At 43.4% G+C, this 26781-nt stretch overlaps 1 protein-coding gene across 3 annotated transcripts; it reads left to right on the top strand.

Annotated features, from left to right (window-relative positions):
* The first annotated feature begins 1291 nt into the window (after positions 1 to 1291).
* Positions 1292 to 26353, top strand: ppm1bb (protein phosphatase, Mg2+/Mn2+ dependent, 1Bb). 3 transcript variants are annotated; one of them, XM_085760928.1, is made up of 6 exons: positions 1292 to 1757; positions 12406 to 13248; positions 16905 to 17022; positions 17472 to 17583; positions 18522 to 18579; positions 21092 to 21573. In XM_085760928.1, exons 2-6 carry the CDS (start codon positions 12418 to 12420, stop codon positions 21566 to 21568), a joined length of 1596 nt encoding a protein of 531 aa, XP_085617054.1. In that variant the 5' UTR covers positions 1292 to 1757; positions 12406 to 12417; the 3' UTR covers positions 21569 to 21573. The 3 variants fall into 3 exon arrangements, with proteins under 3 accessions (XP_085617054.1, XP_085617055.1, XP_085617056.1); XM_085760929.1 differs by having other exon boundaries at positions 1293 to 1757; positions 21119 to 21573; XM_085760930.1 differs by lacking the exon at positions 21092 to 21573 and adding an exon at positions 24596 to 26353 and having other exon boundaries at positions 1298 to 1757.
* The last annotated feature ends 428 nt before the right edge of the window (positions 26354 to 26781 follow it).

Consider the following 26781-nt stretch of genomic DNA (forward strand, 5'->3'; position numbering starts at 1 on the left):
CTTCAATATATTAATTAAAAAGAAGATTTTTTTTTTACCACCATAAAACAGTTTGGAGACATTTATATGTACTGTCATAATTTTTATGGAGCTGTGCCTAGTGAGAGTTTGGGTCCAGGCAGGGCTAATGTAATACATGTTACTCATTACTCATGTCATGTGGGAAACCACCGGACTCTTTGTATTTTCATGAAAACAAAAACTTCCTCATTGTTTTGTATTTTTTTACTCAAAAACCAAACAATCTGTTGCATGAGGCCAAGGACGGAATAAACGACAACCTCCTCCCTTGTGTTGCGTTTATTTACTTATTTTCTGCAGTGTGAAGTTTGCACAGCTTCCTGCAGGTTCAGTCCTGGCAAGATTAACCTGCTAGATTGCCCAAATGAGTAGTTGGCCTGCTGTTAACCCTTTGTTCCTCCCACTCTCTTTTCAATATGTGCAGTTTTTATATGCTGGAATAATTACCTGTTGGCACTTGTGCAGCCCTGAGGGATGTTCCTCACTGCTCCTAGTTGCTAATTCAATTCTGGGCTCAGTATAAGTTTGTAGGTATGTGTCATAGGCTTTATTAAACTTGAGGTTTATTATTATTATGTATGGATTTTTTTTTCTTTTTTAATTCCTCTTAAAACAAGATCCAACAGTGGAGCAGTAAATATGAGTTCTTGTGGTTGTTGCCGGTTTAGTCACCTATGTGCTTAATTGTAGTTTTTTTTCCTTCTTAATATAAGATATATTCACGTCTACCTCCCTGAATATTGTTATTTGTATTGTGTATTGTCAGACACCAGAAACCAGAGTCAAATTCCTTGTGTGCACAAACATACTTGGCCAGTGAAGCTGATTCAGATTCTGCTGGAGACTCCTCCTGGAACTCATTCAAGCATCCCTGCTGTACTCGAATCATGTGGCGCTCGTTATTCACGACGGGGCACTCGGCTGGTTGTGTGGTAACTTGAAAACATATTGAATTTAGCAAATTATTTGTATCTCAACTGTGCCCAGCTTTGGTTGTATCCGTAGTTTGAGCCGTGCTCGTCGTGTAAAGCTTTCAAAGCACTCCCACCGGGGCGATAAACGTCTTCATTTCAACACTGACCCCGCCTACCCGCGGTGGCTTCGGCGTACGCTCGTAACCGTTACGAGTGCATCCTACAGCCCCAGCGCGTCACAAGAACCTCGGTGACAGACCAATCAGAACGCAGCTCTGGACAGGGGCAGAGCTAATTGACGTAAGAAGCAGCCAATCAACGGACGTTTCGCCCGGACGCTGTAGCCAATCACGGAGCATATGCCAAAAATAACACCTCCTCTTGTTCAGCACCCAAAGTCGAAGGATAGCTCTGGCCTTTCAATGGAAGAAAGTGCTAGATTTGCCAGCAGTGTTGTATAATATAACCAATTCTCAGTGTCCATATTTGTTTTGGAGCGATCGGAATTGACTTTTTATTTAATGTGAGAGACAGAACTTGGCGTCAAACATGCGTAAAAATCAACGCTGTCCAAGCAGGGAACCACCGAGAGAGGAATTATCGCCGCTCATCTGAGGCCAAAAAAAAAAAAAAAAAAAAAATCTCGATTATTATTATTTTTGTTCAAAATAAGGGGGAAACATAACATAGCTACTAGCCGGCTAACGTTAGCTCCGTAGGTAGCTAGGTTAACGACATTTCTTCACACACACAAAAAAAGCAGAAATTATCCAGCAAGATCATTCAAGATTGGATCTACATTCGCACAGCCAGCAGGAAAACGTAAGTAGCATGCTACTATGTGAGCTAACGTCATTAGCTCGAGTTTGACAACCTGCGGGGGAATTGCGTTAACTTAACGTTAGCACGCTAGCTAAGCTAACGTTAGCTCATATCAACACACTAGCAAAAACTAGACTAGGCCTTTTCCGTGGAGAGGGGGACCAGTGTTAGTTAAGAGGACTGGAGTTCAGTTCAGCATGTGGTCAGTGGATTGGTATTTAACACACTCAAAAAAAAAAAAAAAAAAGGGAAGAAAGATGCGTTTCCTAAAACAACAGTCAGTCGATTCACACGCAACGTGAACTGTTACGTTAACGTTAGCTTTACAAACAAGAGCACATTTCTTCATTTCTTCTTCCACCAGTATAAAAAAAAAACCTGGTGGCTCTTCTTCATCTGATTCAAGTTTTCTTTTTTTAAAGTAACTCAAGCCAATTTTGAATGAAGAATGAAATTTAGAGCAACACCAGTGTTTTTAACAACCAGCCTAGACGACACGTTGGTTTCCAGTGATTAGTCTGGTCCCAAATCAAGCTAATATACTGTAGCATGGTACAGGCTACATTATATGCCTGTAACCAGCTAATGACAGCTTAGCGGACTGTGTCATATGGGTGTCAGTGGTTGGCTTTGGCAGCCTAATGATATTATACTTTAACGAGGTCCAGTTAAGTGTAGTAAAAAGGCATGTAGCGATATTAAATGTCCAGAGTTAATCGCCAATGAGAGGCAAACGAACTGCATGTAGTGTAGTGCTAGTTGAACAGATAGCTACCGTATGTCTTGTTGTGTATGTATGTATGCACCAGCAGCGACCTCAGAGGGTAATTATAGCCGAAATGGACATTTTATGCGTCTAATATCCTCTCAGTTTACATGAAATATAGTAGATAACACTTAATGCCACTCACATGGTGTGAAGGTGTTTATAAGAAGTCATGTTTCACTGCGGCAGAAACAGCAATGCTCCTCCCAACACTGATACTCATTTGCTCATTTTATTTTAAAACATAAATAAATTATATTGACAAACTTAAATATATAGTAGCATTGTGTAGTATAATATACAGTATATGGATATATTCGGTAGCTAAGCAATCAAAACAATCGTCAACTGTCATAGCAAAAACACTGTACTTCATGTGAATTGTTGAAGTTTAAACTTTGCTTGTTAGCTTTCTCAAGCACTGTAGCAGTTGTGCAGTCCATGCCATCGTTGATTGATGGTACAGTATAGTCTGAGGATATATATAGGCTATATATATGTTTATTTTGTTGTAATATTCTTTTAATACATTGTAGGCTATATATTCCAGACACCTACAGGAACAGGGCAGCTGTATAATATCTATTAGGTTCGCCCTGACTATAAACAAGGGCTGGGTTGGTAACTCCTTAGACATACAGCAGTATATAGTAGGTCCATATGAGTACGTATGATCAGCCGTGACTTGGAGACTATTTTTAAAAAGCATTTTGCTGATAGGATCATTAATAACAGCCATTAAATTTGGGTATCAGTATCATGTGTCACCCGATGCAACAACTGGGTAATCGGGCCTGTCAATCATTCCCATTCTTATTATTTGTTTGCAATATTGTGTCAGGAATATCATTAACATTTCTTGCATTTACGGGCCAGTTAATGTCTAGTTTGACTCCGTCTCAATAGGAGGTCGAAATGGACACGTTCTCCTCTGACTTTCCTTATTATGTAGCAGAAACTCCACGGACAATGCATCAAATTCTCCTTCAACTTCCGATACACACTCTTTATTCCACGGCTAATACAACTTCCCATATATAGAGAGCCACCTGTGTGAGAGGTGTCTTTTTATTGACCTTAGAGTTTTTGAATTTCACACAGTCCGAGTTGATTAAGTCATCTTAAATTGCCTTACTAGATTTGTAAAGATTTGTCATCAAAGGTTAAGCCTGTGGTTAATTTTCAATTCATCATCAATTTTGTATTGTGGAGTCAGTGTTGAAATTGTGTCTGGCAGCCTCCCGGCTCACCTTCTTTAGTATATCAGATTGCGATAAGGAGCGCAGGTGACCAGTGTATGACATCACTCGGTGTTGGGCTGGTGCCCTGAGAGCCAGATACGGGAGGAGTTCAATAGCTGATAATCTTATCTGAGTCAGCAGTCACTGTGTAAAGACAGAGGAGCAGATGAAACACAGTGCCAGCGAGAGATCAAGACGGTCATCACGCTCGGTTTTTTAGCTCTGACTGGTCAGAGAGACCTCATCGAAGACCTTCTTGCACCAGTCAGAAAATCTTTACAGCGCCAGGCTTAATAGTTTCAGTTTTCACTTTGACTGCATTTGTCTCATTTAGTTACCAAGATTATTCAATTTGAGCAGGAAACACACATCATCAACATGAGGGCAACTGAGGGACATTTACCACCAAGCCGTGGAGATATTTTTTGTGCTTTCATTATTGACATATTTTTAGAAAACGTATTGAATGGGTGGATGTTGGTTTAGTTTTACCTGGTTCTTGGTGGTTCATTCATCATGTTGAGACACAAGCCTAATATTTACGCAGCTACCTACTAGTACGGCTGTCAGATCGATCTTCGCTATTCGAACAGAATTCAAATTATTTTCAAAATGAGAACATTTGAAGGTGAAAACTGACGTTTGAACGTGTGCCTTCGCAACGACACAAATTAACGTAGTGTGTTGGGATGTTCGGGGTAGTTAACATGTTGATAAAACAATTTAGACAATTTAGACGTAGAGCTGCAGCTTCAAAATTTACTTATCAGAGTTTTTTGTAATTGCCCGTTTATTCAGCAATTACAAAAATATTTTGATTTCCCTTCTTGAAGTTTTATATTGAGTTGCAAATGTCACATAACAGATTTAGTTTGAATGCCCTTCAGTGGAAGCAGGATGTATTAATAATCTGGTATAGGTGTATATAATGGGCTAAAAAAAAAAACACATTTAAAATTTGAATCTGATTTTGGGGGAAGATTGACAGCCCGACTATCTAGCAAGTAGAGCACAATCCACACGCCGCTCTCTAAACTTCCATTGCATCCCATCTTTTAAAACGCAGTGCAAGTAAGAGCTCATTCTTCATCTCCCGCTAACCCTCCTATAGATTTGATCTATAGATTTGTTGAGAGAAGGCCAGGGACTTCCTGAGTTATCACAGCCCGTCGTCGACTGCTGTGAGTCCACACTGACTGGAACTGTTTACGTCACATTTAAACACGACTGTTGTCTCTAAAGTCGGCTCATGCAGCCATCGACCATCTCTTCTTCTTAACCTAAAGTAACTTTTTATGACTCTGTTTCCACAAATTAGACATTTGACACATCATGCAGCCTGAACAGAACCACTTTATATGGACTGTATGTGTTTACTGAGAAAAGGTGGAAATGCTAAGACTGATTGTAAGGGTTTTAAGGATCAGTATTGGATAATTAAAAGAAAACGTATTGTGTTTGATTGGAAAATTGTTCCCCTGTACCCAGGTCATCTTAAGTTTTCGGTTTGTGAGTCAGTCATGAAGGACGGAAACTTCCTTTTATATCTGGTCTAGTCGAGCTTTGTTGTTGAAATCAGTGTCCTGATTCAGACAAACAGAAGCTTTTGTTTCAGTCTCTGTTCGATTGCCTGTAGAGAAGTTAGTCAAGTAATTATTAGATTTGTCAAATGAAGGAAAAATGGCAAATATTTCTCGTCCCCACTTCTCTAATATTAGATTTAGTTTTTTTGCTGTGTGTTATATCATGTTCTATTGTGTTGTGTGGGGTTTTGTAGGTTTGGTCAGAGAATATAAAACATCTCAACACGTGAACTAACTAATCAAAAACGTTTACAGCGTGTTTTATCAAGAAAGAAAAATAATCATCAGCTGCAGCCTCTCCCTTCATGTGGAACTTACTTGGACTTTGAGACTAAATTATAAGTTGTGCTTGTGTGGAGTGTCGTTTTGTTGTTGGTGTCGGCATTGTGAAGCACTTTGATGCTTTTGTTGCTTAGGATCACAGAGATTTATCAACGTCACCATAAGCCTAGCTTTGAAGACTACTTCTTTACACCTGTCAAGTGTCACTTTAAGTTAAAGTTTCAGAGCGCATTCGCTGTCATCATTACGTGGAAAAATCATATTGACTGTCAGTGGAAGAAAATGCATAGGAGCGAGGAGTTTCCACTGACAGGTATGATTCAGGACAGGAGCTGAATGGCTGGCGTTGTAGATTAGTGCACACAGAGAGGGAAGATGAAGAAATGGACGGCCAATAAAAGTGTAGTGAAGTGCTGCATGTTCGATCTGTGCACCTTTGGTCTGGGCGTGTAGTGTTGTCACGATACCAACATTTTGGTACCGGTATCGGTACCAACATGTTTTTCGATACTTTTCGATACTTTTCGGTACTTTTCCAAATAAAAAGAGAACACAAAAAATGTCATTATTGACTTTATTTTAATAGAAAATCTTAGAACTATAACATATGCATCAGTACTGAACTCTTCCTAAATTAAATCATTAGTTGTCTGTTTAAAAATGATTATCAACTGCGTTATTTGAGGTCTGAAAACACTGCATCTTTTTTTGTTATTTTGACCAGCTGTAATTTTTGGGAGAAATTGTTCTCAGTAGTTTATAGAATGAAACACAAACGTTCATTTTACACAAACACACACCTATTGTTTCCCATATGCAGCGCCACAGAATCAAGACCAAGCCCCCCCCACCCCCCCATCAACGCAATATCGCTCCGTTAATTCATCTCCGCGTAGCGCTGTTCACTCACTCACTCACAGAGAGAGGGAGAGAGAGAGAGAGACAGAGACAGAGAGCATGCCAGTGGTGATCCGCGGTAAAAACGGACTTATCAACCAGCTGTTTGCATTAATTAACGAGTCTGTGGCGGCCGTCTCTCTCGCGCGCGGCGCGCACGCACACACACACAGACACACATAAACACAGGCACATGGACAGGTGGCGCTGTAACGGTAATAAAAACAGCACCTTGCTTCGTTTGTGGCTGCTCACTCGCTCGCCGCGGCTCAAATTACAATGCGGCGACTTCACGCGGCGACGTCACCGCTGCCGGCGGCGCAAAATGAAAGTACCGGTCCCATCTAAGCGCAGTATAGTACCTTTTTAAATGCGTCAGTACCCCGGTACCACTCTAGTACCGGTATACCGTACAACCCTATGGGCGTGTAATAAAAAGATATGTAAAAAGGGAGGCAAGGTCAGAGTTGGTGTACACTAAAGGTTAAAATGGCTTCAGCAGGAGCCTTTTTAAGAGATAAGATAAAAAGATAAATGTAAATATGTAACAGCAGATGTAAGAGGAAGGTGTGGCTTTCAGAAGTCATTACTGTTGCTCAGGGGGCCAATTACACAACACTCGTAGTCGTGTCCCAATTCAGGGTATGCCGGCTTCAGAATAGTCCGTATTTCAAGACAGTATACGTCATAACAGTTCGACGGCGAGGCCCTGCCATTCCAGAGACTTCTCCAAATGCGGCTGTGAAATGTGACCCGGCGTATCCTCTGCAGTCCTCGCCCGCTATCCCACAATCCACCCCGGTTTGGTTGGTTGGTTGGCTGGCTGGCTGGCTGGCTGGCTGGCTGGTTGGTTGGTTTTGACGGTGCATTCAGGTGCTACTTCTCTCCTCGTAAATGCGGTGAAATATCACATGACGGTGTCACATTTATCGTGTGTTTTCCTTTCGGATGGTCATCACTCACTAAATCCATCACATGGACCGGACCAATGAAAAAGGGCCACAGCAAAGTGAAAATGTTTTGGGAGACAGAGCTCTGATTATTCTTGTCGGCTTCCTGGAAAATTTGAGAATCACGGGATGTTGCAGAAAAGTATGATGGGATATTTGGTACTGAATATTTACAAGTGTTATAACTCGTACTGTAAAATCAAGCGTGTTATGAACTCATGGGCCTTTTTTTCCTCTTGAATATCCACTGTTGTTTTGGCTTTTGGGTCTAAGAGCGATTCAGGATTATCTAATCTCGGGTTTAGATCCAGGTACAGTTCAGTCGTGGGCGTGGGATCGCCGACAACTTTTGTGTAAAAGACCATTGTGCAAGGTCCATTAACTGTCAATGCAGTTTTTTATCTGTCGCCATCTTTCAGTCTGCGTTGCCTTGTTGAAGCTTCAGTGAAGATGTCCTCCTCTGTCACTCATTTAAACCTTTTTTTACAATGGTCGTAATTAGCTCCTTTTGTTTATTCAGCTACAGTTATTTATGACGGCCACATCGAGCCGCTGCTGAAGGTGAAATCTGAGGAAAAAGTCTGGAAAAAAAACACTGAAACGTCTAGTAACAAAGAGAATTTGTCTCAAACGCTGCGTCTTCTCTAATCTAATCAAAATCCCAACAATCAACAAGCTTGTTGTGTTGTGTTGTGTTGTGTGTGTGTGTCTGGTTATCTGCTGGTTAAACATAAACCTGCAGCTCAGTTCGCTCTGGGGTTTTTATTTTACGGCACATTGTTGTGAACGCCTGCTGGACGGAGCAGGAAGCTGTGCGTTAAACTCTCCTTCTGGGATGGCGTTAACTGTTTTTGTGCGAGTACGTCTGCTTTCAGAGCGGCGTGAGCTCGCCCGGGCTCTCCGCAGCATTATGTAATCCCCCCCCCACCCACCCCCCCACCCCTCCTCGCACCCGACCTTCCACTTCCCTCTTCGTAGCCAGTGGTTTTCTGGCAGACGTGCGTCGTAGCGTCGTAGCATCATGGGGGTGGAGGGGTGGAGGGGGGGCGTTAGTCCTGACCTGTATTTACAGCGCGGGTGTCGGCAGTTTTTCAGGGGGTTAAGTGGTTGATAGTTCCTGGTTTCAGTGTTATGTCTCTGTGGAGATGTTTCCTGGGCTTCTCCGTGTGTGTGCGTGCGTGTGTGTGTGTTTGTAGCGTTGTCTTGTCAGCCAAAGAAACCTCATAGTAATCTGCATGTGTTCCTGCAGTCTGCAGCACGTCTCCTTTCAGGGTCTCACCACCGCCGCCGCCGCCACTGCCGCTGCCGCTGCTGCAACTGCTTTAATGGATGGATGATGCAACTCCCCTTTTCCTCTCTCTCTCTCTCTCTCTCTCTACCAGGCAGCCGACTGTGTGTGTGTGTGTGTGTGTGTGTGAGCAAGTGAGAGAGACATGGAGAGGGGGATGTCGTTGAATGAAGCTTAGCCTGGATGTTTGCACTGCAGGGTGGGTGGTTGCTAGGCAATGGCAGTGTGTTTGTTTTATTTTTAGAGAGAATCACTGCTGGTGAACATAACAGATTTCTCTTTCTCTCTCTCTCTCTCTCACACACACATATGTGACGCTGTTTCCTACCGCACACACACACATGAACACGCCTGCTACTTTTAAATCTGAATAGCTGGTGAAAGCTCGATAAAAAGGGTGTGGGGGGGGTAGGTGGGGAGTAGGGGGGGTTTCTGGTGATGTAAGAATTTAGCCGGAAAAGCACTAGAAATGTGAATGGCGTGGCCCACTGCCCCACCCTGCACATGAAATCTAAACCGGCCTGGCGTATTTATAGAGCGCCTTTTTCTCGCACATAGACCATGACACTCCAATACACATGCGCAGACACACACACACACACACACACACACACACATAGCCTACACGTTCCTGTGAAACCAGCTGTAGTCACTCTCCTCGCATGTACCAGCCTTTTTTGGGCACACGCCTGTCATGCCGTGTGTGAGCTCATGTGGGAGGTTATGCAGAGCGAGAAATCAATATGTTGGAAAAGGAAAGGAGGGGAGAGAAAAAGAAAAAAAAAAGACTCAGGGCGCTTTCAATTTTGATCGCTTTTTATTGATTTCAAGATCTCATGAGCACCGCCGCCGCCACCAGCCGAACTAACTTAAGTTAATGCACACAGTGTAAAGTAGCTCCATGCTGCTGGAGCTGTTGACATTCAGGTCAGAATTGATCGGTGTGATGGGAAAATGTAGCGCAGGTTTAAAAAGAATGCCAGAGATGTGGTGGTGTTGAGTGTTTGAAGAGTTTGTTTCTCGTGCATCAGAAATTCAGACCAAAATCATGTTGTTTTATTTCTCATAGCAGAATTAGGTAGAATATTTAGAGCACTTACCTATTATATATATTTTATATATAAATGTTTCCACATTAGAGGTTGTTTGAAAGCTTGTCCCTCTTGTTAAAGTGTTACCCCTGGTGTTTTGAAACGAAATCCCATGTATTCTGTGTACTTCTGTAGCTTTTTTGGTTTGTTTTATTAAACGTCTTAAACCACTAAACACGTATGCACACCTACAGAAGCAGACAGGTGCGTAGGAGAAGACCAGCGCGGTCAAACGCTTAGGTCAAAGGAAGTTCCCGCACACACTGTCTTAACTTGCATTGTAGTTTTATTAAAAGCACAACGTTTCGGTCCCTTGGATAACCTGACGAAGGTCCAAGGGACCGAAACGTTGTGCTTTAATTAAACGTCTATACACTTGTTAGTCCGTATCGTATTACCACAGATTAGGGGTTAACTGATTATTTTCATCGTCATCGCAATATGAGCATGCGCGATAAACACATCGTACAATAAAAGGTTGCCTAAAATGCGAAATGCGAGTATGAAGAGGAGGCAGGAGAAGGGTTAAATTAACGTTCTGTTTAATCGATTGTGCAGTTTGTTCAATAAGCGTATGCTCAAAATATATTTTTTTTCTATTATTTATTTCAGGATACCCATAAAAGCAGAAATACTCAGGAACTGTATCGTCAATATGCACACTTAAAAATGTGCTTATTTATTGCAAATCATATCGTCATCGTACATTTTGCTCATATTAAGCAGGCGTACCACAGATGCTTATACTTATTTTAAAAAAATTTAATAAGAAAAACCTTGTTGATACCAATAATTAAGCCCTCTTCGACAGTGATCAGCTCATGTTTAGAGTGTGAGAATTGATAAAAGTTAGTCAACAAGACCAAACACTAACCCTGTGTGTCTGATTTCATCTGCATTTGGCTCTTGTCAAAGAGATTTTTTAAACCGTTGCTGACTCAGGGATGTTAGTTTATCTCCCGCCAGCGAATGGACTAATAGTATGAGTTACCGTGTTGAGGGTGAAAAAGGCTCTGTGTGCTCAAAGAAGCTTTAGAGCTGCAGTGTAATCCTCGGCTCTGTGGATCCTCCTCTGCTATCTTTGTCTTGTAGTCAGGATCTCTGGCTCTCACCATCTATTAAGTAATTAAAAGTGCCCTGTAATAATAGCAAAAAAAAAGCAGCCTACTGAACTACTGACACAAAAATAGAGAGAATTTATTGGTCCAATGATATTTAATACCACAATATATTGTGTAAATTTTACGATATGCTAGGAGTGATAAGAGGAGCCAGTTGTGCTTGTATTTGTTTAAAACTGCTCTGACAAGTTGTTTCTGTACACTTGGACTATGCCTCCTGCCCTTGTCATTTTTACTGATGACTCATGTCATTGTCAATGAAAATCTCTGCTCACTGATGTTGCCTATAAATGTGCTTGTAATGTTTGTTTTTTTACGACATCAAATTCAGTTGAGCAAATCTGATCTGCCTTATCTTATCTTATCTTATCTTGACACTGATACATCGGCTAATATTGGCCAAGATTTCAGTGCAGTGCTATATCTAAATTTGCGTACAGTGTATTTATGGCCCAGTAGTGCTTTAGGTTACACGTGGCCCGACTCAGAGAGGGATAGATTATCTGCTTTGTGCTCGCTGCTGCTGGTGGTGGTGGTGTAATGGTGCCGTGTTTCCTGCTTCAGTTCAGTTCAATTCAAAGAACTTTATTTTTCCGTTTCCGAACTTCATCTGCGAAGAGGCACTGTTTATTAAAAGGATAGTTCAACATTTTGGCAAATTCCCCCATTGCCATAACCCCTATAGTCATAGCAGTAGGTTCATTAACTATCGGTGCATGTTGTTTTGAGATCCGCAGGGCAGAGACGTGAGCTGCTCAGTGAACACAATGAAGGTGAACAGTTCAGGTCCCCTGTCCCTCATCAAACTCATCAAATACACAATCCAACAACTCCAAAACGCTCTCATAGAGAAGTTGTGACGTGCACATTCGCCACGCTATATGAAATAATAATGTAACATTATTTTCGAGGCAAATGCAGCCAGAACTACTTTCCAGACACGGATGCTGGGCGGAGTGATTTCTAACGCAAAAGTAGTTCAGAGTATTTGCTTCATGTGCCATGTAACATAATTTATACATGATTATTTCATAGCGTGGTGAACGTGCAGGTCACAACTTCTCCATGAGAGCGTTTTGGAGTTGTTGGATTGAGTATTTGATGAGTTTTGAGGGACAGGGGAAAGTACCATTCACCTCCATTGTGTTCGCTGAGCAGCTCAAAATGTTGAACTATCCCTTTAAACAAAATAAATATAAATGGATAAGTAAAAAATGGTAAAAAAAGTAAAAACACACACACACATACCTACAAGCATACACATACCAGATCAGATCAGCTGTTGTTCAGTAATCTGATGGATGAGCGTACAAAGCTCTTCTCGGCTACTTTTAGTTTTTAAAAGCAAGAGATCTGTATATGTGCAACGTGTGAGTGGTGTCTGTAACTATCTGAGAACCGTCTTGCTGCTTCTCTCTCCCGTCTCCAGCTATAGGCAGCAATGGGTGCATTCCTGGACAAGCCGAAGACGGAGAAGCATAGTGCCCACGGCGAGGGCAACGGGCTGCGCTACGGCCTGAGCTCCATGCAGGGCTGGAGGGTGGAGATGGAGGACGCCCACACGGCCGTGGTCGGCCTCCCCCACGGACTCACCGACTGGTCCTTCTTTGCTGTCTACGACGGCCACGCGGGCTCCCGGGTGGCCAACTACTGCTCCGGCCACCTGCTGGAGCACATCCTGTCCGGCGGCGGCGACTTCGGCTCAGGGGCCGGCTCGGTGGAGGGCGTGAAGGACGGCATCCGCTCGGGCTTCCTGAACATTGACGAGTACATGCGCAGCTTCACCGACCTGCGGCAGGGCCTGGACCGCAGCGGCTCGACGGCCGTGTGCGTGCTGCTCAGCCCGACGCACCTCTACTTCATTAACTGCGGCGACTCGCGGGCCGTGCTGAGTCGAGACAGCAAGGTGGGCTTCTCCACGCAGGACCACAAGCCCTGCAACCCCCGCGAAAAGGAGCGCATCCAGAACGCGGGCGGCTCGGTCATGATCCAGAGGGTCAACGGCTCCCTCGCCGTGTCCCGGGCCCTAGGGGACTACGACTACAAGTGTGTGGACGGTAAGGGCCCCACGGAGCAGCTGGTGAGCCCCGAGCCCGAGGTGTGCGTGTTGGAGCGAGCGGCCGAAGGAGACGAGTTCGTGGTGCTGGCGTGCGACGGCATCTGGGACGTCATGTCCAACGAGGAGCTGTGCGAGTTTGTGCGCTCACGACTCCAGGTGTGCGACGACCTGGAGAAAGTCTGTAACTCAGTGGTGGACACCTGTCTGCATAAGGTAAGCTTTGTTCCTCCCATGTTTATTATGATTCCTCCACATTTCTACATTGAGAACTTGCTTTTAAAGAGGAACTATGCAGGATTTTTACCTTAATTTAACAGTTTTGGAGCAATTGTGATGGTTTAATTGGCTGAAAACCAACCGTGTAAGATCAGAGCCTCCGACCCGGTGTCCCGGCTCTCGTCTCTGCGGCACTGTGACACACACCCGTAACCTGTAACCTCTTGTTTATGTCAGATTAAACTACACACATATACACGTCGTAATGCATATATGATAAATAACGTTAGCCACCGCTCTATTGATTGATTTCTAGCCGGATTCGTTGTAAACAAATAGGGCTGCAGCTATCGAATATTTTAGTAATCGAGTACTCTACTGAAAATTACATCGATTAATCGAGTAATCGGATAAAACGTATTTTTGCTTGGTTAACATTTCAAATGATAATTTCCTCTTAAAAATGAAATAACTCTCGAAACCCACCCTTGAAGGAGCACTCCACTGAGTAGTGTCCTAATTTACAGCATCTTGTGATGCTGATTTGAATGTGTGAAGTAAATCTTGACTTATCGATTCAGACGTTTGCTTTATGTGTGTGTTTTTGAGTATTAATGAGCAGCAGACTTGATTTTCTCAGTTGTCCAAATAGTTAAAGCCGCTGCCTCCGTGCATTGACTACATCTGTGAAGAAGCAGCTGGTGCAGGCGGATTAGTGTTGTTTGACTTAAGGACATTTAAACAAAATAAACTATGTATTTTTACTAACATAATGTGCAGTGAATGATGGATAACAACATCACAGCGTGCGGAAAAAAGATTTAATGTTTAATCGAACTTAACATCTCGCAGTGAGATCGGATAAATCAGACAATGAATAATGCATCCCAGCTTTCCGATCAATCCCCCTCCATCGGCCTTCTCAGTCTATTGATCCCGATGAAACAAGAATCAACTCCTCACCTTGGCTGAACTCACCAGATGTCTTCACGTCATGATAACTTAAGTATTTTGGCCATTCAAACTTCCACAGTCCATATAACTTTTCTTTGTTTTTCTAGGTGAACTTTGGTTAAGTAGGGCAACCATGAAAATAGCTCCTACACCATAAAAGATTGTTCTGCTGTGTTTGTCGCCACTCGCACACATTGACCTGCCCCGTCATCGCGGCCATCTCTTTGAGTCGCCACTTTCACTGATCTGCCGTCATCCGCGGCGACACTGGTACACGGGGGGGGGGCGTGCACGGTTACTTACATAGGTTACGTTACGGCGCACGTTGTGCCACATTGAAAGTCCGTGCGTTCACATGGTAACTACAATTAAATTAACGATTCCTCGAGGCAGAAAAAAATCCTCGGACCATTTTTTGTAATCGAGGTACTCGAATTACTCGAGGAATCGTTTCAGCCCTATAAACAAATGCACATGGCCAGGAGGAGGGTTAGCAAAACAGTGGAAAAGCGACCACTCTTGCGTAGTTCCCCCTTTAAGCGTTTGTATTTTAACATTTCAAATGATAATTTCCTCTTAAAAATGAAATAACTCTCGAAACCCACCCTCCACTGAGATGGGTGTGATAAATTTAGCATCCGATTCCATTATCGATTTGAATGTGTGAAGTAAATCTTGACTTATCGATTCAGACGTTTGCTTTTGTGTGTGTTTTTGAGTATTAATGAGCAGCAGACTTGATTTACTCAGTTGTCCCAATAGTTGACATCACAGCTGCCTCTGCATTGACTACATCTGTGAAGAAGCAGCTGGTGCAGATATTAGTGTTGTGCATTTTATTTGACATTTAAACAAGAAACTATGTATTTTTACTAACATAATGTGCAGTGAATGATGGATAACAACATCAAAGCGTGCGGAAAAGATTTAATGTTTAAATCGAACTTAACATCTCGCATTTAAGGCGATAAATCAGACAATGAATAATGCATCCAGGCGACCCCAATCCCCCTCCATCGGCCTTCTCAGTCTATTGATCCCGATGAAACAAGAATCAACTCCTCACCTTGGCTGAACTCACCAGTACACGTCTTCAGTCTTCTCGCTCAGTTCAGTTTTGTGCAGCGCTGACGTATGTGACACTTCACAGGGCTCCAGAATAACTTTTTATTTTTTCTAGGTGAACAGTTGCCCCCTAACTTAAAATTTAAGGAGGGCAAGCAGAAAATTAAGGGGCGCACACACCATAAAAGAAAATATTCACATTTTGTTTTCATTCATGATCCTCACACACATTGACCTGCCACCATGCCAGATTCTTTGAGTCGCCACTTTCACTGATGTGAAAAAAAACCAACAAAAACAGCAAATTCACTGGTTACACGTGTGCAAGTATGAAAAATGTACTTGTGCACTCTTAAATTTCAGGGACAGAAACCATGAAGTCTTTGCACATTGACTTTCACATGGTAATAATGTTAATGTGAAACAGACCAGAGATGTGTCTTGGTTGTTACTGACTGTAAATGTCAAATAATAGGCCACATACTGCAAGAGAATAAATGCCCCCTAAATGTTTAAATTTGTACTGATTTCATTTGTGTTGTACGATGGTAAAATTGTATTGATTAAGCTGCTTCTTTAAGACAAGACATTGAAGGAGACATGTTGGTTTCAAGGAAAAACTTTTTTTTCTGGGGTTTAAATGGGTAATCTGCAAATCATTCTATATCACCAGCCCTAGAAAATTAAAGATAATAACAAGAACACAACAACAACAACAACTTCCTGTAAATTGTTATATAAAAGGTTAAAATGTATGACAGCAACACATCAGTTACTTATAGACAGCCAGGGATGTTTTTCAGTAACTGGAGGAAACCAAATGTAGGGCATTTCAGAAGGGGTGTGTGTGTTTGTTTGCTTGTCTTCACATTGTCTCAAAGTCACAACCCGTCTTTCTGTAGTAACAGTAGCAACCTCATCAGAAAAAACAGCATTTCCCCCAAACAAAGATTGTACTTAAATTCATCGTCCATGGTGAATTTACTTCCTTCCTCTTGCAACATTTGCAAAACTCTTTTTTTGGTTGTTTTTGTTTTAACATTTTGAAACCTGCATTGTTTATCACATCCATGTTTACTTCACACTTGACTTTCCTTTAGGTTGCTACATCATGTTAACCGCTGCATGTAGATCAGTAGAATAACACGAAACCGCCGGTTGAACTGCGCAGCATCACCTGCTGTTTGTGGACCAATAACACGAAGAGACAATTGTACCACAAATGGTTAAAAACACCAAAGACCACAGTTAATTGTCAGTTTGCTGCAGCTCTTCATCTGACACGTTAACTGTGTGAAAATGAAAAGAAATTCTGATAAATTACTTCATCATTACCAGCTGCTATTGCTCCATGTGCAGTCTTCCTCATCCAGAGCTCAGCTTATGAAAAGATGCTTGAGCTTTTGTTGAAATATTTTTTAAAAAACAGCAGTGTTGCCTCGTTTTTAATGTTTTTTTTTCTTCAGCAGCTCCCTTGATGCCTGCAGTCAATGTTTTGTTTTTCTTTTATTCTTTGAAAGAACGACCCGACTGTTTCAAAGCATGTGTCGCACAAGAAGTAGATTATGCACTACTACTGTACGTAAGTTTGACTTGACTATGTGTGTGTGTGTGTGTGTGTTGTGTCTCTGCAGGGGAGCAGGGACAACATGAGTGTGGTGCTGGTGTGTCTACCCGGAGCTCCCAAGATCTCAGAAGAGGCTGTGAAGAAAGAGGAGGAGTTAGATAAATACCTGGAGACCCGTGTTGAGGGTTAGCACGCTTGGCACACCTTCACACACCTTCACACACACACACACAAACTGTATAGATGGATGGTATACAGCTACAGTTACATTAATGTGTTATTTGATAGTCGATCGTTTGTTTTTGTAACTGCACCAACTTTTTGAAGTGTAATATGCCTTTATTAGAAACTCTTCTCTCACCCATTTGCTGCTTTTGTCCAAACTGTTTTTTAACTGTATCGAGGAGGGGGGGGGTGACACATACTATGCTGAGTTTCTGTGTACATTACAGGACAAAATAAACATTCTTTAGGGTTAGTACAAATATTTGAAATCTGTCCGCTAACAAACTCAGCGCTGCTTCAAATGGAGAAGAGTGATGCAGCAGATTCTTCTTTCCCACCACTGCAGCGATAAAAAGGCTGTGTTTTTTTATAATGTATTGTAACATTGCATCGTCGTGTCTGTGTGCAGAGCTACTGGGAAACTGCGGGGAGGCAGGAGTCCCTGACCTGGTGTCTGTCCTGAGGAGCATTGCCACAGAGAACATCCCCAATCTTCCACCTGGTGGCGGCCTGGCCAGCAAGTAAATACACAACTCTGAGCCTTTAACTGCATGTTATAAATATACCGTACATGTGCATCTCAATAAATTAGAATATCATGGAAAAATCAATTTCCAGCAGTTCATGTCAAGTATTGACTGCATATAGATGGACATACTTTTCCATATTCCATATTAAAAATGCTTTTTTAAATCGGTCTACCGAATTTCTTCATTAAATGTAAGCCATAATCATTACAATTAGAATAAAATAAATAAAGAAAGACATGTCATGTTTTATTCTGTGTGTAATAGATCTATATAATGTATTCGTTTCACTTTTTGAATTGAATTACCGACATAAATAAACCTTTTCGTGATATTCTAATTAATTGAGATGCACCTGTGTATACTTCAAACATACAGCATGGTTAAATTAAATTAAATTAAATTAAATCAGACATGTACAGCTTGTGTTAGATCATAATGTACCACTTTGTTACCACTGTTACATCCAAATGATCCCAAAAAACCATAATAATGAGAAATATGATCCCTAATTAAGTTGCAAATAGTGATAATTGCTTTATTTTGATAGTAAATTTGATAGTATACAGTGCTTTAGGCATTATCTTGTAAAGCCTATGTGCCCAAGTGTCTAAAACAGTTTTTACTCACCAATTTTTCCCCATTTCAGTAGAGGAAATGGATGTACACGTTAAAACTCGATTATAACACTCACCTAAACATCTTAATGTACATATGAATAAAGAGGATCTCCAGTGTCTTTATGCACTAGCAGCAGATACTCAAGTATCCACTCAGCTGCTTTCTCTGCTCCATTTATATTCTCAATCAATACACATTTGCAAAGAATGAACAGAGACTGTTTATGTTATGTCTTGTGCTGCGCTCGTCTCTAAGCAGAGATCTGTGTGTGTGTGTGTGTGTGTGTGTGTGCTGCGTGTGTGTGTTTGCAGACGCAGTGTGATCGAGGCGGTGTACAACAAGCTGAACCCTCACAGAGAAGAGGAAGGCGTGAGTTGATCTCTCTCTAAACCCTTCACCTCTTCAACCTTTCACCCCACCCCCCTTAACATGACCTCATAAACACACACCAGCCCAGACAAGGACACTCTTTTGTGTATGTGTGTGTGTGTGTGTGTGCGTGTGTGTGTGCGTGCGCGAGTTTGTGCTGGAAGTGAGAGAATATGAATGTGGTTAAAGTGTGAAAGAGGCTGGACGACAGACTAAGCAGAATAGCCTCGGGAAGCTTAGTGAAACCCGGCTCACTGCGTTTACACGTTGAAAAGCTCCAAAGACATGAGAGGTCACTTTCAATTTGTATTTATAATTGGAACAGGAAGACTTTGTGACACCTACTGAACTCCCCAGCAATGAACCCTGTAAACCAGCGGTCGCCTGCTATTTAATCCCTCACAAACCTGTCTGAAAAACATCTGAATTTGGCAACTGGAAACATGTCAAGTGTAAAATCGATTGAATAAACCAGGTGTAATATTCCAGCTTTTGAGGGGAATTAATGCCATTTTTTTTGGTTGAATATGTGATCCTCAATGTCGTTAAACTATCAATAGATTTGATATTTTACGCAGGCATCGGTTCACTTTTATGATGGAGCATGTTGTCAAATAAATGTATTGACTGACACGAAGCCCAGTGATATGAATACAGGTGCAAACGCAAGCATGAAGAAGGAACTCACCAGTCTGAGAAACCTTTTTACACTGTTTTAAACAATTATTTATTGATCGAACGTTACATTTTACAGTTTTTGGCTAATATATTGAGTTAGAAATGAACTAGCATGACAGTTTTACTTACTAGTTTAAGATTCTGAACTATGATGAAGAAGGTGCTGATTTCCTAAAGCTGTGATTACTCTGCATTCAGCCTGTAATGTTTGTTTTTACCTAAGTGACAATCTCAGACACATTTTTTCCCCACACATACAGTAAAAACAACAAAAATGTAAAATAAGTCAGTTGAATGAATGAATGAAAGTTTATTTGAACACAGAATAAAAGAACAAAAATAAAAACAAACAACAAGAAATACAAGAGAACACCACAACACAAAACAACAACGTAACTTAACAATTCTTTATGTTCAACAGGAGTGGGAAGAAGTCGAATCTAATTAAATCCAACCCCTTCTCCCTCTGTTAATTCCAATATATACTGTAATAGGTTAAAAAAGTTCAGTGGTTCATTTTGCAGAGTGATCATTTATTGCGTAGTATATACAAAACAACATTATACACTGATTTTTTTAGTTTAAAGGACTTAGTGCACAGTGAGGTCATCGGGAAGTCAATTCAAAATAACATGATTTTAAGTGTTATTTCTTAGGTTTATACAATGTCATGCAAAAGTTTGGGCACCCCTGGTCAAAATTTCTATTCATATAAACAATTGAACAAGTGGAAGATGAGATGATTTCCAAAAGGCATAAAGTTACAGATGAAGCATTCCCTTTACATTTTACAGAATATACTGTATATATATGTTTTATTTTCATCTTTTGCATTTTCCCACGGCAACGGTTTAGCCACCCTGCATAGTTAGTACCTAGTAGCCCCCCCCCCTTTGGAAACTATCACAGTGTGTAAATAGTGAATATCTGGTCTGACACCTTGGTCAAAGTTATCTGAGAGCTCAAGTCTCGTGGGTTTCACGTTCTTCTGCAGGCTGCTGCTTTGTTTCCCCCTTTTCACTCTAAAACTGTGTAGAAAACTAAAATAATACACCGATATTGCTTAAAATATTGCAAAAGAGTGTTTCATGTTTAACTTTTTAGCCTTTTGGAGATCGTTTCATCTTCCACTTGCTTTAACTGTTTGACCAGGGGTGCCCAAACTTTTGCACGATGCCACTGTAAATACTGTACATACGGCTTCGTTTGGACACTTGAAATGTACAGCTTCATAGTCTGAACACTAATAATGTCATCTCCAGATTTATGAGTCATAAATGATCTTTCTATTCTTGGAAATTAATACTATGTAGCATCTTAAAGAAACAGCTGTGAGGTGAACGCTGCTGTCGGGGGCTGGAAACAGTCTGGATGTCGTTGTCGTCGTCGTCGTGGTTGTCGTAGAGGTGTGTGTGTGTGTGTGTATGAGGTCACATGAGCGTATTTGTCATATTCATGTCAGTGGGCTGTGTGGGTGCTGCTGACCAACCCCCCCTCCCCTCTTCCTCCTCCTCTCTCCCTCCTTCCTCCTCCTTCCTCCTTCCTCCTCCTCCTCTCTGTTACACCATACAGCGAATATCACAAAGGGTTGTTGGTCACAGGGTCAGAGGTAGCGCTTGCATGGGCTTGTCCAACTGGCGCAAGAATGTCTCACGCTAGTAGTGTTGGTGTGTGTGTGTGTGTGTGTGTGTGGTTAGATATTTGTGTGACAATGAATGATCATGTGAGTATTGTGTGCCGCTGCTTGTTAGATGTGTATATATGTATGTGTGTGTGTGTGTGTGTGTGTGCGTGTGCGTGTGTGTTTGACTGACCGATGGAAGCGTGCCTGCAGAGTCTGACCCCTGGCGTGTCACCTCAGGCCTGCGCGGGGGGAGAGGAGGAGGAGAGTGAGGAGGGAGGTGGCAGCACGGCGGCTCATCTGCTGGAGGCTCTGCGGCAGTTCCGCCTCCACCACCGGGGGCAGTGCCGCGCGGTGCTGGAGGAGTCGCTGGCCGCCTACAACCTGCGGGGGGGGGAGAGCGCCGCTGCCGAGGGGGGAGGAGGAGGAGGAGGAGGAGGAGCGGCGGCGATGGCGACGACCACGGGGGAGAGACGGAGGATCTCGAGCAGCGGCGACGACGACGTCAGCAGCTGCAGCAGCAACGACGGCCAGGAGCAGCAGCAGCAGCAGCAGCAGCAGCCCGCCTCCCCTCCTCCCTCTCCCCCCTCGCCCCCGCCCTCACCCGCCACCGCCACCGCCACCACCACCGCCGCAGAGCTGGAGGCCGCCGGCCGAGACGCGCCCGAGTTTGACCCCTCCTCTGACTGAGCAACCCGCCCCGCCGCAACTCCCCCTAAACCAACCAACCAAACCAACCAAACCAACCAAACCCACCCAGAGCTCCAGTCAGATGTGCAATGACCCCTTACCCCCGCCCGCCCTCCCCCTCTCTCTCCTCTTTCCCCCTCAACTCAGAACCTGAATGGACACGTTTTCGCCGCCCGGCTCCGTCGTCATCGTCCACAACCTCAGCTCAGTTCATTCACGAATATATTAACCACAATAATTTAGCTGGAAATGAACAAAACAAAACAAAACGAAAACGGCCACTCTGTCTATTCACGTTCTGTCCTCCCTCCCTCCCTCCCTCCCTCCCTCCCTCCCTCCCTCCTCGCCACGTACTGTACGTAACCATCCGCCTAACGAGGACTCTCTCTGATCTCTTCTCCCCCCCCTCCTCCTCCTCCTGTCCTCTGACCACCTTGGCTTCGACCCCCTCCCTGCCCCCCTCCATCCTCTCCCCTGCCCCCTCCCAAAACAAACCTGCCAGCCACTTTTACAGCTCGACCACACAGACACATGTTTACAATAGTAAATAACCCAAACCCATTTAATTATCATTAAGTGGCAAAAGTGGCTGGTGAAGCAAATTAACGAACTTTGCACTAAAAAAAGACCCACATTTACCCGGCGCTGTTGGCTTCTGGCTGATATCCCACTTGACCCCGCCCCCCTCTCGCCCCCCTCTTGCCCCCCTCTTGCCCCTTGCCCCTCGCCCCTCGCCTGCTTACAGTGGACGAACTGACAAAGAAAAGGAGAGGAGACGCTCTGAACTGCAGCTATGTCTCCAGGCCTACTACTCCATCTACAGACTCAGAACACACTCTTTTGTGTATATGTATGTATGTTTGTGTGTATGTGCGTGCGTGCGTGTGTGTGTGTGCGTGCGTGCGTCTGCATGAGTTTGAGAGACCAATCGTCATTATACAAATACGGAAAAATTGCGCATAAGCCCCATTTATCAGCACGTTATAGGGTTCTTCAGTTCACTGGTTGGGTGGTTAGGTGTGTGTGTGTGTGGGTGGGTGGGTACCAGTAGTTTGAGCGACACATATCACCACAGTTTAGTAAAAACTGCCTCACAATCACGCACAAAGAGGTTGAGATTTAGTTCCCTTCTCGGTGCCAGTAACACTCCAGACGGCAAAGTGCTACGGTCAAAACACAGAGCTGGGTGTAAGACAGACAGAGCAGCACGCCACGGACGGACGAAAGTTAAGCTCAAGTCCAAACGTGCCGAGTTTAAACCTGAAAGAAACTGTCTAACTATTTAACTTGACATTTTACACACACATGCAAAACGGTAAAACATTATCATGCTGTCATGTAGCATTTAACGTGTTGGCATTCGAACATGCAGCATGTATTGTTGGTCCTGTTTGCTCCCTAACATGCAAACATCAACGTCATTTTAACATGTCAACATCTCAGGAGGAGTGGGGGGTGGGACGACATACCGTATGTTTCCTCCAAATATCACTTTGTCCAACATTTTGTTTTAAATGCTGCACCTCTCGACCAAAAGTTATGACAACCCTGAGGTGGCACAGCTGCTCATGTCCAGTCCAGTCCAGTCCAGTCCAGGCCTTAAACACCTGATTCAGCACCTGGCCAACGGTGAATGTGTTTTCATGTGAGATGGTTGTGTATCTGTTAATCAGTTCAAAGTGTAGCTGAAGTGTTAATGTACCTGTGTTCTTTTTGTTTTTCTTTTTTTTGTTTGTTTTCTTTTTCTTTATTTTTAATTCCCCTCAGCTCATGCTGCCAGATGCTTGTATTGAAACTGTGGCTTAAGAAAAAAGCCCTCCACATAGGCCTATAGCATATTTTATTCCTCACAGGTTTATGACACAATATCAAACTCTTACCTCATTGTGGACGTTTGATTGAAGCAGACTGGTGAAGCCACAGTGTTTATTCCTCCTCTGTGACAGCAGCTAGAGGGAGTCTGTATTAAAGCCCTGTACCCAATGACTCTGGTAATGCATGCACTGCACTTATCTTTTACAATAATCTAAGGCACTTAACTATCAGAGGGGATGTTATGCTAAACACTGTGTGTGAGTGCGAGTGTGTATGTGTGCGTGTTTGTTTTGTGTATGTGCGTACGAGTTGTATTTGTATGAGCTTACGTGGGCCCAAATCAGTCCCACTCGGTTAAAAAAAAATGACAAATGAACAAATAAAAATGATTTGAGGTATAATGCTATGATTTTGTGTGAAGTGTATGAGTATCTCTGGGTGTGAGCGGTGGCCGCACCGCTGTGTGTGTTTCTCTTTTCTGCCTTTTTAGTCCTGCAACCAATGAGTCACCTTGAAAATGTGGTAAAAATCTGGGCTGTGATTTTAAAAAGGGGATTTAAAAAGCAGAAAAGGTTGTTTTTCTCCATCTTAAAATGAGTCGTAGGTCCTAAAGAAGCAAAAAAACCCAAAACTGATAGAGCAGAGGATCACACAGTGTAGAAGAGTTTCCCATATAACGTGTTGTTGTGTATGTTTACTGTGTAGCCTGTGACGTGTGTGGGACCTTCCTCGCCCTCCTCTGCCCGCTTCTTTAGCCTCATTTCATGTCATCTGTTTTAAAGACATTTTTAATAACATAGCAACTCTCAATGGGGGGTTTGAAACGTGACAAAAAATAAAAAGGCGGCGGCGAGCGAGTGAGAGGGCAAAGCTACGTACGTAGACTTGTAGGGAACTCCATTCTCTCCCGTTTCTCCCCCCTGTTTTTCAGTCTGACAGTCTGTGGCCTCGTGATTCTCCGCAAGGTGAGTCATCAGAGGTCTGGGGTCTGGTTGTGTTAACGTACAGGCTGGGAAGGAACGCCATTATTTCACCGTTATCCATTCACTTTGAGTAGATTAGATCTGGGGGTTCAGTTGTTTTTAATCCTCACGGCCTCTGGAGTTTGTGTCTTTTACTTTTGTTGTGTGCAGTGCAAGACGCAGCAAAAACAACAAAAACAGTAACAAAAAGCTAACGCACATCTCTCTGTTTCTTTTTCTACTCATCCAGAGTGCCGGCGAGCTGGAGGACCCCTGGTAGCCATGGCAACGACCCCCCACTCCCCCCCCCCCCCCCGCCCGCCCGCCCCCACCGTCTCCTCCTCTCCCCGGGTCGATCGGTTTTGCGTCCGTCCGCCCGCCCCACCGAGGAGGAAGCGGCGTTGCGTCTCTTCTCCATTGCGCCATGTCTTTCTCCACTAAAACAAGAGGACATGTGGTGTGTGTTGGAGTGCGTGAGTGTGCGTATGTTGGTTGTGCATGTGTGTGTGTGTGTGTGCGTGCGTGTGTGTGTGTTTGCAGCAGTGGGACAAAGACAACAAACGACAACAACTCTACACACACACACACACACACACACATACGCGCATATACTGCTTTAAACATGGAGGAAAAACAAAAAAATCAGACATGTCAAGATTTTATGAACTGAAGCGTTGTGATGGTAGAGATGATTTTTACCATTGAGGTGTTTTTTTTGTTTTGTTTTTTCTTTTCTTTTTCTTGAATGTTGACGTTGAACACCTGACTTCACAATGACATGAGGACCTATAATTTGTTTGTGTGTGTGTGTGTGTGTGTGTGTGTGTTTGTACTGTATGTGCGAGAGACAAGTGTGTGAGTGTTTCTTCGAGGAGGGCCAAGAGAAGACCGACGGACAGTGGATAAAGACTTTATATGTAATTCTTCCCCTGGACGTTTATATATATATTTTTTTTGTTTCCGTTTTTTTTTTTTTTTTCGTTGCTCCTGGGTCTGATTATTGCCTAACACCTTTGCTTCTCCCACGCGCCCCACCCTCTTAAAAAGACAACACACACACACACACACTCTCTCTAACACACACAGACACACTGAAATCATAAGCCCCCCCTCCCCACCCACCAACCAACCCACTCCCACAACCCACTCACTCCTGCTTCCACCTGTGCACGTACAGTATGTGATGTGCCACCTTCGCAGGGCACTTCATGCATGAGGACTTTGGTTCTACATGTACAGCTACGTGGTTTTCTCGTCGACCCCCCCTGACCCTCCCTCACCCCCCTCGCCCCCCCCCCCCCCCGGATGGACAGCCATTGGTTGGGACTGACTGACTTGAACCGGAAAGGACCTCTGTCTGGGCTCTGATTGGCTCCTGTCGTGTGAGAAGTGGTGGAGTTTGTTTGTTTTTTTGTTTTTTTCTTCATTTCATTGATGATACTATTTAGGATGACGATGATAATCTTGATGGGGTTGGGGGGGGGGTGGGGGAGGGGGAGGGAGGGTTGGGGTGGGGGGGGTGGGAGGTTATTTAGTTTACTGATGAAGAGCCGAGTGCAAGTTGGGACTCATGGAGACGGGGCGGGGGGAAGGGAAGGGAAGGGAAGGGAGGGGAGGGGAGGTTGTTGCATCACTGGTTGGACTTCCTGTAGGAGGAGCAGGAGGAGGAGGAGGAAGAGGAGTGGGGGGTCAAACAGGCCCCCCCACCTCCCTCCCTCCCTCCTCACCATCACGGTTGGAGGTACACATGACAGCGGACTCTCCTGACAAGAGGAAAGAGATTTTGATTTTTTTTTTTTTTTTTTTTTTTAATGTTGTCCATGAGGTTACTAGCTGCTCGCTGTGTAGAGTGAGTGAACTCCCTGTTTTAACCCTGTTCCTGGTTCTCAGACTGCATTGGTAATGTTTGTATTGCTGTTGTTTGATTGCACTCACATTTGATTACAGAAAGCGTCTATATATGAAATAAAATACCTGCCAAGGACCCAGCGGTGGCTGCGTATTTCAATCAAGAGTAGTCGTGTCGTGTCGTGTCGTTTCGTGGATGTTTGTGTACGCAGGGCCGCCGGCCCCTGGCATAAACACTCTATGCGGTTGTTTAGGGCCACAGCCGTTAGGTGGGGGGCCACATGATCAGAAAGGTACCGGGGTTCATCAAGTCATTTAAACATCCTGAGGTCTGCACGTGCAGCTATGAGCTTTATATGTAATGTGAAGTCAATATTCAGCTTCTTTTATCTCACATTTGAGACATTTGGTGAAAATAGAACGGCAGAATGACAACATTTGTGCTCAAAAAACAATCTTACAAAATTTCATTTTAGACTTGTTTTCTACACTTATCTATTACTGTATTCATATCCTATTTCAAGCACCAAAACAGTTCATTCTCATGACTGAAGGTGTGTTTTCAAAGGGATTTGAAATTTTTCAAAA

Source organism: Trachurus japonicus, chromosome 19 (assembly GCF_045865225.1).
Source record: "Trachurus japonicus isolate A0001 chromosome 19, Traja_1.0".
NCBI lineage: Eukaryota > Metazoa > Chordata > Actinopteri > Carangiformes > Carangidae > Trachurus > Trachurus japonicus.